General features: G+C 38.4%; 3 protein-coding genes across 9 annotated transcripts in view; 1 reads left to right on the top strand and 2 right to left on the bottom strand.

Moving 5' to 3' along the window:
* LOC140798571 (midasin) overlaps positions 1–9,477 on the top strand; it is a 45,058-nt gene extending 35,581 nt beyond the window's left edge. For 2 of the 7 annotated variants that reach the window (XM_073152443.1, XM_073152447.1), the window contains exons 56-78: positions 39–114; positions 495–607; positions 703–782; positions 860–973; positions 1,597–1,665; positions 1,751–1,910; positions 2,056–2,213; positions 2,339–2,436; positions 2,533–2,762; positions 3,011–3,268; positions 3,356–3,482; positions 3,558–3,625; positions 3,714–3,872; positions 3,948–4,169; positions 5,453–5,746; positions 5,845–5,991; positions 6,083–6,286; positions 6,369–8,033; positions 8,117–8,398; positions 8,479–8,658; positions 8,760–8,858; positions 8,949–9,074; positions 9,171–9,477. In XM_073152443.1, coding sequence (XP_073008544.1) covers positions 39–114; positions 495–607; positions 703–782; positions 860–973; positions 1,597–1,665; positions 1,751–1,910; positions 2,056–2,213; positions 2,339–2,436; positions 2,533–2,762; positions 3,011–3,268; positions 3,356–3,482; positions 3,558–3,625; positions 3,714–3,872; positions 3,948–4,169; positions 5,453–5,746; positions 5,845–5,991; positions 6,083–6,286; positions 6,369–8,033; positions 8,117–8,398; positions 8,479–8,658; positions 8,760–8,858; positions 8,949–9,074; positions 9,171–9,203 — 4,962 coding nt within the window. In that variant the 3' untranslated portion in view covers positions 9,204–9,477. Of the gene's footprint in view, positions 1–38; positions 115–494; positions 608–702; positions 783–859; positions 974–1,593; positions 1,666–1,750; positions 1,911–2,055; positions 2,214–2,338; positions 2,437–2,532; positions 2,763–3,010; positions 3,269–3,355; positions 3,483–3,557; positions 3,626–3,713; positions 3,873–3,947; positions 4,170–5,452; positions 5,747–5,844; positions 5,992–6,082; positions 6,287–6,368; positions 8,034–8,116; positions 8,399–8,478; positions 8,659–8,759; positions 8,859–8,948; positions 9,075–9,170 lie in introns of all 7 variants that reach the window. The other 5 variants (XM_073152442.1, XM_073152445.1, XM_073152448.1 and 2 more) reach the window with 4 other exon arrangements.
* A 3,000-nt stretch (positions 9,478–12,477) lies between these two features.
* On the bottom strand, positions 12,478–13,776 carry LOC140799011 (zinc finger protein ZAT5-like). The gene has a single exon (XM_073153107.1). It carries the CDS (start codon positions 13,403–13,405, stop codon positions 12,653–12,655), a length of 753 nt encoding a protein of 250 aa, XP_073009208.1. The 5' UTR covers positions 13,406–13,776; the 3' UTR covers positions 12,478–12,652.
* Positions 13,777–15,908: 2,132 nt separating this feature from the next.
* Positions 15,909–18,228, bottom strand: LOC140799143 (uncharacterized). The gene is made up of 6 exons (XM_073153301.1): positions 17,936–18,228; positions 16,966–17,057; positions 16,799–16,877; positions 16,581–16,675; positions 16,392–16,487; positions 15,909–16,294 (listed from the first exon to the last, which is right to left on the bottom strand). Exons 1-6 carry the CDS (start codon positions 18,087–18,089, stop codon positions 16,205–16,207), a joined length of 606 nt encoding a protein of 201 aa, XP_073009402.1. The 5' UTR covers positions 18,090–18,228; the 3' UTR covers positions 15,909–16,204.
* Between the last annotated feature and the right edge of the window lie 157 nt (positions 18,229–18,385).

Below are 18,385 nucleotides of genomic sequence, written 5' to 3'. Positions count from 1 at the left end.
CGTTATTATGTTATCTGTTAATGTGACTTTTTCTGAAGGCCTTACTTGGATTGCAACTTCTTATTGGGAGAGCACAGTCATTGCAGGAAAATGATTCCAGATACTCCTTTGCTGGTAAATTGAAAACATTCTTTTGAGCTACAAGTCATTTGTAGTGCTCTTGTAAATGTTACTGAATAGGATGTCTTTCATGGCAATGGTAAAAATATTATACATGAAAAAATAAAGGTATTACTAGGGGGTAAAAGTGCAATATATGGGAAGGTGATGTTTATTATTTAAGCTATATAGTCAGATACAAACTTACAATGTAGGATGTCCTACTCATAGGATATAAAAACACTATAAAGGGCTCAAAGTATTTTCTTCTTTTTAGTTATTTTTTCTTATATCATTTTGCTTATGTGTTGAAACAGACTTAATATTCTTTGTCTAAAATACCATATCCTTATGGTAATGTTGGTTTATTAATTTAAGAACATTTTCTCCTACAGACCAGCTCCAACCAATTTATATGCTTGTATCTTCATGGCAAAAGCTCGAGTTAGATTGTTGGCCTTCACTTCTTGATTGTGTTCAAGAGAAATGTGATATAAATGCTGGAAAAGTAAGTTCAAGGTGTCTTTACTGTTAATTCAATTGCTATACATGGGATGGCAAATTGTCAACTATTCCTGTAATTATCTGCTTGGTTTCCTACAGTTATGGTTTCCATTGAGAGCGGTTCTTCATCGTATTTGTTCTGGTGATCCAAAGGAGGAAAGCCTGTTTACAATTAAGAGGCATGTAACTGTACTAGTTATTATTTGCACTCAGTAGTTTATGACATATGTTTCATTTAATTAATGTTCAAATGCAGTATCGAGGAATTTATTCAGACATCTAGTGTTGGCGAATTTAAGAGACGCCTTCATCTTGTCATAGCATTATATGGGGAGCTTTGTTCTGGAACTAACTTGTTAGCTTACTCGAGGTGAGATACTTATTATCATAATTATGATAAAAGAAAGCAGATTTTAGGTCTGAGTATGACAGTTTGTAATTCAAATATGTCGTGAATATTAGAAAAGCTCAATGTTTGTACTAAAATATTGTTGGTTACATTTAAGTAAGAAATTGGTGGAGGACCTTTCTTACTAAGAAATATGATGATCTGTAGTTCTGTACTTGTTGATTTACAGTTGTACTAAAATATCTGATGACTACGGCAAAATTTTCAGAGAGTCGTGGACCAGAATTAGCTTTTTAAAAATGTCTACTAATTAGTGATCTAAACTGTGCACAAACGACGTCATTTTTAGGTTAGTCTTGTAAGTTTAACAAAAATGTGGCAGCTCTTGCTTAGAAATTTCAGCAATTTAAGTTAATTGTGGTGTACTCTTATATTTCTGGTGGAAGTTATTTCAATTATTTTTGTGTGTGTGTGTGTTTTCAATCGTCACTTTTCAGTTGACTTGACTGCAGAAGACATACTCAAGTTTATCGATAGTTGGACATGACGATCCCACATTTATTTCTATATGGTGAACTTTCGTTACTTGGTGCAATCATGGAGTTATCTCCTCTAACTTTTTTTCTATTTGTAATTTTTAGCAGTTCCAGGATGAAAGAAACTCTTAACATTCTCTACAATGCATTTGGATACTACATACAATTCCTGCCCTTGTAAGTTATCAGCACGTTTTTAAATTTGTTAATTTTCTATTGTCACTCTTTTAGATCATGTTACAGACTTTCTTCTTTTCTTCAGCGTTTTGAAGCACATTATAGATGGTAGAAGTTTAATCGAGAAAGATTTGAGAGAGCATCTCAAACTTTTCAGCTGGGAGCAACTTCCACATCGTTCTACATCAATAGAGAAGTTCAGAAGGGCCCGGCAGAAGATGTTGAAACTTGTCCAAAAATTCAATGTATTAATTGCTTTTTCTTTATTCATGTTTTCTTTAGCAGAGAAACATGTTGATCTTTGTCCTTTTGAGTCTCACAATGATATTTTAGTTTTGAAAAGGAAAATCTATTTTATATGCAAAGTTTTATTTTTTTATTTTTTATTAGGACATTTTGCAACAACCTGTGATGGTTTTGGTCAGTCAAGAAGTAGCACTCACTGGGAGCAAAATTCTATCTTGGCTTGATCAGAAGATGTCTGATGAAATGAGAGCAGAAGAGACGCAGTTTTCTCTCGCTCTCGTGAACTTAAGATATGATGATAGGTTCTTTTCTAGCTTCTTTCTTTTATGGACATGATAAGGAATCCAACTGTTTTCTTTTTTCTCCTTTTTTTTTGGAGGCATTTATCATTTATCATTTTTATTGCTTGTGCAACTTGGATAACCAGGTTCTTATGGTATGAAGAGTGGAGAAGTAAGGCTGATTCAACATTAAGAAGTATATCCTATGGAGATATTTCTGGTGCTGGATTCTTCGAAGGTCAAGGTCTCTGATATTCTCTCACATGCTTTTAGAATAATTTGACAATTTTAATTTCTGGTTGTTCAATTACAATTTAGTCGGTATCTGTTGATCTTGCAGGATTTCTTGATGTCATCAGACAGAGCCTGTATCCTGAATCTGTACAAACTGACTTTCGCACTGAATGGGAGGACTATTGGACTTCACTTGAGAAAATTTGCCGAAATGCAGCTGAATTAGCTCATATCTGGAAGCATGGAACAAAGAACCCTAAAAGGAGAGCTCTAGCCAATTTGTTTAAGACTCTTGAAGGTTGTGGACTATCAAAGCATAGATCTGTAAACAATGAGGTAAACACTTTCCTTCTGCTGTGGTGCAGCCCTAAAAAGAAAATTCATCATTTAGATTTGAGGCTTCATAAGTTTTTTTTAAAATTTTAGCGATGCATTTAATTATGGGTTACCTACTTACCTCACTAAATTGTGAGGTTCTATCCTAAATTTACAGCAATATTATAAATTTTAACAATATGGAGAACTTCTATATTTGAAGTCTGTTTATTCTCAATGTTATTTTTTCCTTTGCATGGCATCTGCAGCTGGAATATTCAGACAAACCAAGCAGTTCGTTTTTGCGGCCATCATATAATGTGCTACATTTGCTCCTACAACAGTGCTGCGACAAATCCTCCCAAAATACCGAAATTATTCTTCCCACCCAGTCAAATGAGCCTGAAGATAGCAAATGTAGGGAGGAATGGCTGTCTGCAAACTGGTTTTACTTTAAAAGCTTGGCTACAATGCGGCAACTTCAGCAGCTCTCTTTGAATTTTAACAAAGATCTTGATCTGGAGCAGGTCAATCTTCAATTTTTATTTGAAGAGTTATCTTTCTGATTGGAGTTACATGCTTTAAACATGCAATGATGCTTGTACTATCTACAGGTCAACAGGGCTATTTCTTTTGTAGACCATCTAATTTCTATTCTTTGTGAACAAAGAGAGATTGCATATAGCTTATCAGCACATCTGAAGAACTTGCGGAAACAGTACCACTTGATATACTTCGCAGGTAGCCTTGCTTACGGATCTCTTAATTATTCTTGAGTTTTTGCTGAGTGAATTTCATTAAGAAATTCTTTTATAGGACGGGGTAACAATTCTTCTCTATCCCCAAACCAAGATGCACTTCTTAAATGCATGTGGCAACAGAAGGTAATGTCTCCCTGCAGATTTCTCGGCAAACTGAAATTACCTTACCCGTATTATGGATATATAATTACCTTATGTCCTTATTCTATAGCAACTGTTTGACGACCTGCTTGCTATGTTGAGAGACACAAGCTTGTTGCTTGGAAGTATAAAAAATACTCATCTGAGCACTTGCCAAGTAGTCAAGGCTGAAGCTGCTAAAATATCTGCTCTCATCGATAAGTTTGTCCCAAGATTTACTGAATCTAAGGTAGATAATTATCCACGCATAGATTTGTTTAGTTGTAGCATAAATGCAGTTACTGATTGTTACTCCTCTTTTCAGGACTCGTTAGATATGTATTTAATTGGCTGTGATAGATCTCTTGGTGCTTCTCTTGAGCACCTGCCACTTGTGGTAACCAAGGAGATGCAGCAACTTGTAGAGGTAAACTGGAAAACAATTAATTATTTTGGAGAGGATATCCAGAGGTTGGCCTTCCATGATGCTCCAATGAAGTCTATCACAGGAATACTTCTTACTCGTTTCGAGGTGCTAATTAACAAGGTTTGTGTTGTAGAATTTGGTTTACAGTGTTCCATATCTCTTAGGCTCTCTGAAATTGAATGTTGGAATGTATTAATTTAGTTTACTGAGTTAAAGCAACTTATGGAGTTTTTATCTAGTTTCTTTCGAGCAGGTTGTTTGGGCTAACATGTATGGTTGGGAAAGCTTTTCCTTGAAGTTGATTGTGTTATACCCATGTGCATTAAGCTAACACTTTAAAGACAACAATGGATTACCTTTGCCAGCTGACATGTATCTCGGATTTTCTCCATTTTGACTGAGACTGTTTCAGTTGAAACTTAAGTTTACAGCATTATGTTGTGAAAAGAAAAGGTTGGCCTGTGGATTACTGTGTCGGTTGGCATGTGTTGATGGTCACTAAGTGGCGTGCAATGTATCAATATCACCAACACCAACAAGGGTCTCACATGCAATTTGGCATGGGATCATGCCCCTCCATGCCAGTCGGCACGGTCTGCTCATGTCATGTTGATGGCTAACTAGCACTCATGCCATTGGCACAAGATTCTTGAGTATACCAGCTAATATGTACAATTTACAGCTAAACTGAGTTTTTCCTGCTGTGTTGGAGTTGGAAAGTTAATAAGAGATATACGAAGAAATTGGCTTTTATCGTTTTCTCCGTCGATTCCTAAATTACGTCCTTTAAGTGAAGTGCAACTCTCGACAAGTTGCTTAGCTTATAGTCTCATCTCACCCAACCTTAAGAAATAAAAAGAAATCCTAACATTTGTTTCTGCCTCGTTTAATTTATGACCGAAGGCTTTCAAAATGATGAAGTTTAACAGATTTTCCTGCATTTATTATTGTCTACAAGGTGATGTCTATAATATATGCTAAGAATTAGTACCTAACTTCCAAGAAGAGTATGAATTTTTTAGAATAAACAAGCTGAATGTATCTGTAACCTCACAATGTATAAAATTCCTATCACGCGCTTGTGGCATTTCATTCCTCCAATGTCTATTTGCCTTTTTCTTTAGATGCAATGATACAACCTAAATATTGGAAGTTACTACAGCCTAATTTCTGATGTTATTATACAATTATAGATTAGTCTGACTTCTTCCAATGTCTATTTGCTCTTTCTTTCCACTCCCCCTTTAAAAAAAGTATAGAAGGAAAAAGGAAAATAGAATTTGTTAAGTTCTTGGTTTTGCTTAACTGTAATTCTGGTACCTAAATTTGCAAAAAATTTGTCCATATCTATCTTTAGATGTTCTGTTCAGTGTAACTCTATGGATATGAACAACTTTTTGTAGGGACAAGTGATAATTGAGGATTTTCATACTGAAGTTAAGGAAAACAACCAACATCAACAGGATTCTCCACCTGCAGAAAAGCCTGAAACTCTATATGCTGAAACTTTTGAGAAAACGAAGAAAGTTATGGTGGATGTTTTCGGGAAGCTGGGTGTGCTCAGTAAAGGTGATGGTTGTGCTCAAGAATTAAGATCCAAGAATTTGCCTCTTTGGAATGATCTTTTGCAGTCATATATGGAGAACTTACAGATAGACAATATATGTACTAATATTCACACAACAGCTGTTATGGTGGTATATTCTTAATCCTTGAACCTTCAGGTTATTTATATTTACTTTCATTTACTGTTATTTCCAAATTGTTCTCTTATCTCATGGATTTGGTTTTACAGCGCCAACTGGTGGACAGTAGCGCAAATAAGAAACCAGAAGCATGCTCTCTTATAGAGACACAACTAGAGAATTTTCATGCATTGCTGAACCTTCTCTTGACCTATGCCGAGCATGTCCTATCCGAATTTTTGCTTGCACATAGAGCAGTACGAGTTTCTGAACTCGATTTATTTTTTATCTTTCCTGTTGGAAACTTTTGCAAACTTAGGCTGAACAGACTCTTCTTCATGATTGCAGACAGCTGAAATGACCCATGCTCTTGTGCAAGTTTTTGCTTTACTTCTTTCTGAAGGTTTTGGCTCTGTTGAGGAACCAATAGAAACTAATTCTTCTGGTGGAACACAAGATGCGACTGGAACTGGTATGGGTCAGGGTGAAGGCATAAATGATGTGAGCGATCTGATAGATGATGAATCACAGCTAATTGGATGTCCTGAAAAAGTAAAACTTTGATGCACCTATTTGCACTTCTGTTGCAAATTTGCTTCTAGCATGCTAATCTGTCTTGTATTTATGCTTTCAGCAGGATGGACTGGATAAATCAGATCAATTGCCTAATGGAAAAGATAGAGGAATAGAAATGGATGAAGATTTTTCTGGTGATATGTTTAGTGTCAGTGAGGATTCTGGAGATGATGTTTCTGGAGATGAAGATGATATCAAGTTGGAGTCTCAAATGGGAGAAGCTGGAGTTGACAATCAGGTAGTTGATGAGAAGGCTTGGGATAAGGATGAAGAAGGCGATACCCAAAACTCTGATGAGAAGTATGAATCAGGCCCATCGGTCAAAGAAACTGATCCAGGTAGTAGGGAGGTCAGAGCTAAGGATGATGATGCTCTTCTAGCCGAAGAAACAGCAGAGATGGACAATGATGAAAATGATGAGAGTACCAAAGTGGACAATGAAACAACTGCTGATGAAGACCAGAGCACTGATGATGTGGGGCTGGACAAGAGTACTGCATTTGAAGACCCAACAGGAGTCAAATTTTGTGAGGAGGAAAAGGATTTTGAAGATGTTAATATGGATGAAACTGAAGATTTTGATATGGTGGATGAAGCTGATCCAGATGCTACTGGGTCTGATGATGAAAAGATGGATGAAGAATCAATTCCGCCTAATCATACAGATGAAGAAAACGTAATGCAAATAGATGAGGACAATGACACGACGAACACAGGAGAAGGCATTGAGGACACAAACATGGACTCTAGTAAAGAGAAGCACGAGTCTGGGAATATTGGGTCATTCGAGCATCGAAGAAATAGTATGCCAACAACTGATCGTCATGGAGTGGATTCAAACATGGAACCAGAGGCGAACTGGGCCAATAGCAGCGATATAAGCAGTGCAGCTGCTCCTTCCATTAATTTCTCAAGTGAAGTACCTGAGTTGGAAATATCCTTGCCAGCAAGCAATGGTTCTAGATTATCTTCTAATCTATCAGAATCTCAAGCTTTACAAAGCGATACTTCATCTTTGCAAATAAAACAGACAAATCCATTAAGGAGCATTGGGGATGCAATGGAGGAGTGGAAAGAAAGAGCTAAAGTATCTCTTGATCCTGAAGACCTCCAAGCAGAGGCTCTTGATGGCATTGATGATAAGAATGTGGATGAGTTCAGGTATGTGTCTGAGGCAGAAAAGGGAACCTCACAAGCACTTGGAGCTGCAACATCTGACCAGATCAGAAACAATATTGATAGCAATAAACCTGATACAGATGATGGTCATATCAGCAGAAAAGAAGAGGTTGATAAAATAGATATGACAGAGAATACTGAAGGATCTCTTCTTAAGGCTATCCAACCTTTGAATCCTAGAGCTGAAGTTGATGAGGAATTTCTGGAAAGAACAGTAGACTCTGGCTCATCAATTGAAGAATTGCAGCAGAATGATTTCAACAACCGATCAGGAGATATTGTCTCATTTAAAAGATCATTCATGGATGACAAAATACTTCCTGATGACAACCTGATTAACAACAAAGAATTGTCTCGTTCCCTGGGTATTGAAATATCTGATGTAGAAAAGCAGCAAGCTACTTTAGACTGGAAAACCTATGAACTGGTGACAACACGATTGTCTCACGAATTAGCTGAGCAGTTGCGTCTTGTCATGGAACCGACACTGGCTAGCAAGCTTCAAGGAGATTATAGAACTGGAAAACGAATAAATATGAAGAAGGTAAGATTACTTTCATTTGCAAATAGTTTATTCTGCATCTTCATGACTAAATTTTATTTTCTTCTCCTAAAATCCATTATCAGGTTATTCCATACATTGCTAGCCATTTCCGTAAAGATAAGATATGGCTGAGGCGGACTAAACCTAACAAGAGGGATTACCAAGTTGTCGTAGCTGTGGATGATTCCCGCAGCATGTCTGAAAGCCATTGCGGGAAAATTGCTGTTGAAGCATTAGTAACAGTTTGCAGAGCAATGTCACAGCTTGAAGTTGGACAATTTGCGGTTGCAAGTTTTGGAGAGAAAGGGAAAATAAAATTACTTCATGATTTTGATGAACCTTTTACTGGAGAAGCTGGGGTGAAGGTAAATGCCATTTTTGAATGATTGGTTTGATGAAGCTGATTTTTGTTTCATTGACCCAATCTATCTTGTATTTGCAACAGATGATCTCTAGTTTGTCATTCAAGCAAGACAATACCATAGCGGATGAACCAGTGGTTGATCTGTTGAAATACCTGAACAACTTGCTTGACACTGCCGTGGCAAATTCTCGCATGCCGTCAGGGCAGAACCCGCTTCACCAGCTTATACTGATAATAGCTGATGGAAGGTTTCATGAGAAGGTATCTCCACTCTGTTTCCTGTAAATGGTCTGATTTCTGGAGTCTAGACTTAACACTTCTATGTTTTAGATTCTAACAAATAAAGCATTTCCAAAATCTAGGAAAATTTGAGGCGTTGTGTCAGGGATCTGCTGAATAGGAAGAGAATGATTGCATTTATACTTCTAGATAGTCCTCGGGAATCTATCATGGACCTAATGGTTTGTATTTTTCAGTTCTGTAGACGTTACTTGACTAGTTATCCGGTGTCATATTAGTAGATCCAACAATATGAATTTTGTTGTGTTCAGGAAGCATCATTTGAAGGGGACAAACTTTCTTTCACAAAGTATATGAATTCATTTCCGTTCCCATATTATATTGTATTGGAGAATATCGAAGCACTTCCCCGTACCCTAGCTGATCTACTGAGACAGGTAACAATCCAGTCCTTAATTTCCAAATTTTTTTCTCTATATTGATGCTCACCCATTTTGAGGGATGAATCTTGATTGTTTAATCCTTCCATGCAGTGGTTTGAGCTAATGCAGAACTTAAACGATTAAGACCCTAAGACTGATGAAATGCTAAAGAAGCACGGCACGATTGACATCTGTATTGTTTCTGTAGTTTCTTCTTACCCTCTTCTTGAAAGTGTACAGGGTTTCTTTCATCTTTACACTGTATAGTAGTTTATTTATTTTTTTCATTGAATTCTATTAGACGATGAAATTTGTATTTTGTAATCACCAAGGAGCCGTTTGGCTTCATGTATCTAGAAAAAAAACTGTATTTACACATATAAAATATAATATAAAAATCAGTTTTTAGTTTATAAAACTTATGAAATCGTTTTTCCTAGAGCTCATATGCACCATCATAACATCTATTTTAATTAACTGGATGTCAAAATATGGTGGCCTTTTGGGACAAGTTATGTTGTCTTCCTTGTAATGATGCTGCTATGGTGGCCTTTTGGGACAAGTTCTTACTTCTTACTATGTTGGATTTATTTGTTATAGGGTTGTACATAGTCGAGATATTTTATATGGTTGTATTGCAGTAATATTAAACAGATTTGTTACCGATGACTATATTTTAAGCATTCGAAGGTTCGATAACAAAAATTATATTTTCAGAAAACTAGGTAGCTAACCAACTTTGTTTTAAGAAAGAATGATGATATTCCGAACCCATTGCTAAATTATACCAACAATTGACAAAATAATAGAAGTGACAAGTACTTTTTCCCAAAACTCACAAATGCCCCAATAGAAATCACAGCCATAGCTATCTCCTACAAAAGCACACGTTGAAAAGGAAGCAATGGTGACCTTCTTAACAACAAAAATATTTGTGCATCAGAATAACTTTATTGTCAACATGATAAGAGATAAATATGTATCAACAAAAAATCATGGTACAAAATTTCGATTTCAATCTTCCATAGAAAAAATAACCTTTTGGCTTTTCGATCAGTTGCAACTGAGCCTACTATGATTCATTTTTTATCTTTTTTAATATATAAAAATTGCAAGAAAATTCTCTACAAATATTAAAATTAGTAGAAAATTATAAAAAAAAATATATCTAAACACTTAGAAAACTAGAAGAAAAAAATGTATCACCACATAATTAAACAAATTATAAGGTGATCATGCAAATACTTGCAATGATCTCATCATCACAACATGTGATCTATAATTGAGATGTAAATAATCTTAACTTTATCATTTATATTTCTAAGGTAAAATATAGAAAACAGTATATATGCTGGGATCCTACATAAATTGTTTCTTAACCTGAACTACTGTTAAAAGCATTTGCGAGTATTTTGAAGTGAGACTGGGACGAGCAGGTCCCCTGGAAGGTAGAGGGGCAATGCACGGAAAGGTGAGGACGTGTCTTGAGAAATATCATTTGAAGGGGAATAAACTTTCTTCCGCATAGTATATGCATTAACTTCCATTCCTATATTATATTGTATTCGAAAATAGAGAAGCACTAATAATCATCTAGTTCTTACCACTTTCCATTTGTTTCCCTATATTGATGCTATCTACCTTGAAGCAATGAATTTTGCCATGCAGTGGTTTGAGCTAATGAGAGCTTAAAATGTTGACCCTAAGAAATTTCTGTTGACATCTTGATTCAGCCAGAAATTTAGTTGGTATAAAGAATTCAAATATCAGATTGCAATGAGAAACGCTGGATGCCCAGATGGATTGTTTCTGATGGTAGTTGCTTCTCCTTATGATTATAGATATTCAGATATTTTTTTTAAAATTCTCCAATTCCGTAGTAAATTATTCTTGCAAAAATCTAAGGATTGTCCTTCCTTCGAAGTGAAATTAAACTTTTTGTTCATCTATGCAGAATACCAGATCATACACCACATGTTCCAACCTTGGCGAACACTTGCTGCAATATTAGTTCTTTCTCCAATATCATGGATACAGATAAAGATTAGAGAATAATTCTCCGACCCCCAACAATTAATATACAAATGATTAAACCGTGCAAATTGTAGTGATAGCAATGACTATTGTGAGGGGCCAGAAACTTTCGGTCTATTAGCTAATAATTTAAACAATTTAGTTAGTTGGTTAAACTTAACCCAGACGGTAGTTCTCAGTAAGGTCCAGTCCTATGCTAAAAGAAAATTAAAGTGGAGTGACATCATAAAGGAAAGTAAAGGGCAAAAAAAAAAAGGAGAACTCACCTCACTGTAGGCCTCCAAAAACTTTAGCACTCCACTTTAATGATAGTAGAAGTGAAGCTCGGAGGTCTGCTGAGAGTATGAAGCACTCTACAAGGTTATACCATCCACTAGTAGGTGACTGTTAGTAAGAGCCCACCACTCGAGAAAGACATATAGTGTAAACCAAAAGGAAGTACACACTACAATATTTCTCAATGATAGGAGTGGTAGGAGTGGATGGGATTAAGAAAGAAAGAAAGAAAGATAGGCATCCAGCCTCCATGTGGCACTGCCAAACACCCTCACTACTCCAAGACGTGCACTTTTAACTCTGAATATAAATAGGCCTTAAGTCATGAGTCCACCCTGATCACACTATTATATTTGAGCTTGTTGGTGATCCAATGACGAAATTGTCACGATGCTTGTGGGCCAACTGAACTGAAGGCACGTTGCTGATGTACATGTACGTTTCCATGGAAGTACACGAGATTGGGCACGATAGCTAGAAAGGGTCCCCCCCCCCAGCTACTAGTCTCTGTTTTAGGTGTTTGACAACTCATGAAATTAAGATGTATATCACTTATGTTTGTTTTTCCCTCATTTCTTATGTTTATCTGAAAGGTTGACATGGAAAGGAGGAAGTATTATATATCAAGAAAAGAAATGAATTAAAATAAGTGTTTATTTGGAGGATAAAGGACAAATTTAGAGGTAATAAATAGTGTGGTTAAATTCGAAGAAGAGTTCCTGTGCAGCCTACCCAACTGCGGTAGACCACGTGGCTGCAGTTAATCCAAATTGAGACTTGTCAAGCTATACAGGAGAGCAGTGAGGTGTGATGGTTTTAGTCTTTAATAAGACCCCCCTTGCCCCTTTGGGGCCTAAGGTTGTTAACTGACTTGCCTCGTTGTCTACTCCAACTTTTATTCCTTTTGGCACAACGCTCTAGAGTTGTCTTACAAACGAAACAATCTCAGGGCAGGGATGGCCCTTTTCTTGGTGCTGGAGAAACCAAACCAAGCTAACTCTTAAATACTCTTAAAGAGAGAGAGAGAGAGAGAGAGAGAGAGAGAGAGAGAGAGAGAGGGTTGGTATTGGTTAATGGTATCAGACCCTTTACGTGAACTCAGTGAGACTTAAAGAATCATCAACCAATAATAACTAGTAAAAGACACAGGCAATTCACAATATTCCACATTAATCCCAAATTTGTTTGAATAAGAATTAAAAAGAAGAAGAAAAAAAAACAGAAAAATATGAAGAGAAAAAGAGAATGGATCAATTAATGGATAGCTTAGCTTCCATTAGTCTTCAGTAATGGCAATCTACCAACGGCCGCTTATCGGAAAAGGCGAAGGCCGACGGCGGTGGTCTCTCCACGCGCTCGTCGTCAACGGGCGCCGGGAGGTTGAGATCCAACGACAGGAGGTTCCTTTCTTTATAAGCTTCTTGGGTCTCGGCGGTGGCGGTGACGACGAGCGGCCGGTGCCGCCTCATGTGGCCACCGAGCGCCTGTCCGGAACTGAACTCCGATCCGCATATCGAACATTCGTGGACTCTCGTCTTGGTATTGCTCTGAGTGTTACTTAGAGTCATTGGCTTCATGAAAGAATTCATACTTATAGGCAATATATCTCCATCTTCTATCGCTTTCTTCTCTTCGGTCGCCGGCGGCTTCGGCTTCCGGTGGCTGGCGCGGTGCCCGCCGAGCGCCTGGAAAGATGGGAAGCACTTGCTGCATGTCTTGCACTCGTAGACGTAGTCCGGCTTCCGAGAGCCAGCGTCTTCTGCCGCGGCCTCGGGCTTCGGCCCGGCGTCGCGGGCTCGGCCCTGGGCGAGTAGGATGAGGCAATTGGCCATGTCTTCCTCCTCTTCCGTGATGCACCCGGTGGCTTCCTCTGCGGAGGACGCCGACGAGGAGTCGGCGACGGCGGCTGACGGCGGAGAATGGACTCGCTGGCGCTTGGTGCGCTTCCCCTTGACGATCGCCACGGCGACGTTGGGCGAGTCGCTGTTGTTGCTGCTGTAATTGTTGGAGGTCATGGTTTCTTCTTGTATCTCCATCTCTTCTTTCCTTTTCCTTTTTTTCTTGTTTCCTAAGCTTCTTTCAATAGCACAGAGATTACGACAAGCAAGGCCACTCTGCCACTTCCAATACCCCTGCGAGAATTAAGAGTCCAAAAGGTTTTGCATATATAGGTATGAGGAGAAGAGGAGATAGAGGGGAGGTTGGACGGGCTTAAAATAATGAGGAATTAGGTGGGCATAGGAGAGGTGTGGAGTGAAGAGAGGGGGAGTGGAGGAAAGAACCAAAGGAAGGGACAGAGTGGAAGGACTAACGGAAATGCCAAAGGAGGGGAGTTGTTTCCACTTGTTACATAGCTAAGGTTTGTTGAAGGAGGAGTTGGCTTTTGCCCAACACCACCCATTCACAAGTAAAACAATAATACACTAATAACAGAGAGGAGAGGAAAAGAGAGAGAGAGAGATTTGATGATTGTTAATTTAGTTACTCTCTGGAAAGAGGTGGAGAAAAATTCGTAAAAATGCAACGGCACGTGTTTCATCTCCCATTAAGAGGTAAAAAGGGAGTAAGAAAGAGAGGTGGGGTGGCTCGGTAATAATGTGAGGGGAGAAAACGAGATGAGTAAGAGGGGGAGGAAAAGGAGAAGGGGCACGGATCCCCTCAACCTCAAATTTGTAGGAATTTACTACGTCTAGCTTACGTGACAAAATATGACTGGATATATTATAATAGAAGAAGGGATTCTTGGTGTGGTGGAGGGTGTTACCGGGAAGTACAAGCTTTGGACTCACGAAAAATGCGGTCCTCCTCACCACTGCTATATAAATTAAAAATCATCTTCCTCTTAGCATATAATAAGAAGTAGTAATGGAATCTAATAGCAGGAGAAATATACTTGTATTCACTCATTGACTTGGATAATTCGGTTACAGAAGAGTACTACCTAAAGTTGGTATTGATAGCTTAATGATTTTAGGTAATGTAGTGCACTACTGGGTTGGTCACTAAACGTGCCACCCAAAAGAAAGCAATCCAACCTCCATGTTGTGTGCTCTATGATTGGATTGAGTTGGATATGACAGCTACTAAATTAGTAATAGTAATGTACAATGAGTTTAGCTCTTTTGTTCATGTCTTCCCTCAATTGGGCTGTTCTTTTTACAACTCTTGGGCAAGTCAATGAATGGTAGATCGAAGAGAAGTGGAGTGAAGAGAGTAGATTCTTGGCTTAACTAATTGTTCTCTTTCTTCCCTTTTTTTTTTTTTTTAATTTAGTTGTGTGAGGCACGAAAGGTGAAACAGAGTGCTGCCACTATCAAGTGGTGTTAGAAAGGAAGGTATCAATTACTCTCCACACCCTTTCTGGCCTATTACTTGAATTATTTCTTTCGAATATGAGAGAATTTGAAGCATCTAAGCTTCTGTCACATAGTTGCTTGTTGAGAAGCATAAATCCAGAGAACTTTGCAGTAACAATTATTCACTATTTGGGCCATCCAAATCGTTTTCCAGCTTTGTTTTGTTTCTCCAAGTTGGCGTTAACTTTGCAGTGGTTTTGAATAGCGGGAGTTGGGGGGGGGCGTCAATGCCAACTCTTATCCCTGTTATTTAAACCTAATGGCTTTGTTAATGGACAACCACTCACTCCCTTGATCTAAGGGCAGCTCTACTCTATGGCATCCCATGTGTCAGCTCATGGTAATATAATAATAGGCATACATCTCATGATTCAGATATGTATGTATGTAGTTCAATTGTGTTTAGATATTTTTGTCAAGTCTTACTTCGTTTAAGAGTGAGATTCCCTTGTCTTAGTTTCTTGATTGGTATCTCGATGGTTGGGACACCGAAGGGGTTCGCCTACCTTTCGGTTTATAACTCGCTGTTCAATGTCAAATCCTACTTCCAATGGTGGCCCTATTCATGGTGAGCATAATCAATTGCTTGAATGGTGAGTAATTCTATTTGGTATTCCAACATTATCAGCTGACAGAGATGGGTAGAGTGGGATAGAATAGTGTGATAAGAAGAGAAACAAGTGAAGACCACAAAGAATGATACATGGAGATTTTAGAGTGTGGATTACCAGTGGGACTGGAAAGAGTGTGGAATGGCAGGTAGTGAGTGATGTGGTGGTTGTTGAAGCACCACTTGGAAGTTGGAACTAATACTAGTTGGAGTTGGTGACGTAACAAAAACAAAGACAATTGGTATCCAAACCCCTAGCTTCTTCTAAGGATGGTGACCTCAGAGCTACTCCAACCCCATAAATGCAGCTCTACTCTACTCTACACTCATTATCCATTTCCTTAGTCTAGATCAGTATGTGAAGAAGGCCGGATGTGGAACTTAGGATATCTATAAGATTGATTAGTCAAGCTATTGGAAATTTATTGTTTGCTCTCAGCTAGGATATCTTTTATGACAACAATAGCATCAATATACTGCCCTAAGAAAACGCAAGCCCGTAACTTCTGAGTTCTGATCCTCAGTTGTGCTTGGAATAGGCAACATATGACAAAAGTTTTGACATACAAGATAGAAAGGATGAAATTGCCTGTTTACTCCACTTCATAACCTTTGAAGAAACATAAGCAATAATGTGACTTACAAGCATCATATGGGTCATAATGATGTGCAAGCGTGTCTTAATCCAACTACTATATTGCTGTAAAGTGTAAGACAAGAATAAATAAAGGAAAATTTAGTCTCTGGACCATTATGCATCACCTCGTCAAACCATTTTCGGCAGTAAGTTCAATCTCATGGTAGAAGTGCTACTTCCTCGACAAAGGAGCTACTGTCCCCATCGGTTTTAACAAGGCTTTGCAGTAGAATTATCCAGTCACAACTGGGGCATCTGCCATAGCTGCTGCACTTAAAATGGTAAAAACTTCGGTATCTGGATCTGCAAGCTCAGCAGGAGTCTGTCAAGGTCGTAAGAGAAGAAGCTGTAAGCTTCGAATGGATATAAAAGTGAAAATTTGTCAATAGATTAAAACAGTAAGAATCTCTTGTATGAACCTTCCCATAAGCATTTGTCTTCTTAGGAGAAGCTCCAGCTGCGAGCAACAGCCTTGCAACACCCGCATGTTCTCCTCTGGCTGCATGATGAAGAGGCTGTATGCATGACAGCAAAAAGTATTATGACCATGCTTTCTCAATAACAAAATTGTGAATAAAAGGAAATATTTAGGTTTCAAGCAAATTTACAGTATCTCCTTCAATATCAATAGTATCGAGCATTCGCAGGAGACCATCAGGATTATTACCAAAATTGAGAATATATTGGACTATTTCAGAAAAACCTGCATAATTGCACAAATCATCAAATTTCAGAAATAAAAATTAAACCATATGCTACTACATTATTTCTCTTACTCTCCAGGAACAATATCTTTATTAGCTTACAATTTACTATTCATACCTACCTCCAGCACAAGCATCATGAAGAGGAATTGCACCTTCCTCATCTTTAGATTCTAAGCTAGCTCCACGTTCCAATAGTAGCTGACCAAATAAGGCACCATTAGTGTTGTAATTGTGATTAATCAATAACATATCAAAACTAACAAAGCAATCAGACTTGCACGCCAACCTGGACGCATGGAAGATGGCCATATAGACAAGACAAGTGAAGGACAGTATCACCGTCTTCAACTGGATCATCAATGCTTCCATTATAGTTATCTGCATTACACGTGCAAGAGAAAGATAATGATATTAAAAGAATGAAAATAAGGACTTAGAATTCCAGTTCAGAGACAAATTTCAGGGCATTAAAGAACTGCAAAAGAAGAAAATAATTTGAACCAATTTCACAAAGTTCATTCAGGGGAATGAAAGAGTTAGTAAACATGCATTTGGTACACCTGCTGAGACCTAGTAAAATTGCGGGTGCAGAATATAGTACATGACTCCGAAAAAAGAATTGCTAGGTCTTTCTACACCAGACAAGGACACTTTTCGTCATATAACAATGAGATGAAATGAATAATTCATCAATTTACCAAGAACTAGGCAACCCAATTACAATTGCAACTTGTAAACTAACTAGTACTACAGTTTCATGCAAGTCTTGATACTCTCACTTAAATACATTGAAAAGCAAATGCAACTTCAAGTCTAAATTTTTACATTATGCTGCTACTGTGCATTCAGTAAATCCAGACTCCACTTTCCAACTAGCCATTCAAGTCTAACTTTTCATCTCATAGTAAATCATAACACATTATAGAAAGAAACCACCAAGTTGATAGTAACTACGAAGTGGATGGTCTCTCAAGCAAGCAACAACAACCACCCTACACCCTATAGTGTATCCTACTATACAAATCACGATAAATTGCTTAGAGGAAGATTTACCACAGTGATCATTCCTGCCAATTCTATCTAATCTGAAGAAGTCATATCCAGCCTAAATCAAGGAAAGCGACCACCTTTATCTTGACATTTGATTCTGCCCCTACTCTATCATCCACTTTTTACCAGCAACAATTACTAGAGAACAAGTTCAATTGTTTTTCTTTTTTTACACCAACAGGGAGGAAAGCAACAAGATAGTGTACCGAGGGCGGCGCGAAGGGCGTCGACATCTCCGAGATGTGCGGCGTCGGCAAGGGGCCGGAGGTGGGGAGGCGCCTCTCCATCGTCATCGAATAGCTCCTCCTCCAACCCATCGTCTTCCTCCATCAACCCGTTGCGTCCTCCAGGAACGGCCATCTCGGGCTCTCACTCTCTCGCTATGCCTAGCGAGACGAGGAGTTGAGTCGTAGGAGAAAAGAGAGAGAGATCGAAGTCTCTTCCGCCGCCTTCGCAAGTGAATAATGCTATCTATGTATCGTTCAATCATCTACCGTCCGTCCACCTTTGGATGATGGTGATTAAACGGAGATAGGGCTACGTGCAATGATATCGGATCTAATTCGTAGAAAGACAAGGGCTGCTAACCGAACCCGGCCCATGTATGGCCCATTTTCCCAACTAGGGTTGGGCTTGGACAATAGAGTTAGGGTGAC

The sequence above is a fragment of the Typha latifolia genome, chromosome 12 (genome assembly GCF_019914945.1).
Source record: "Typha latifolia isolate L0001 chromosome 12, TyphaL0001v2, whole genome shotgun sequence".
Taxonomy (NCBI): Eukaryota; Viridiplantae; Streptophyta; class Magnoliopsida; order Poales; family Typhaceae; genus Typha; species Typha latifolia.
This window is presented reverse-complemented; position numbering and strand designations above follow the sequence as displayed.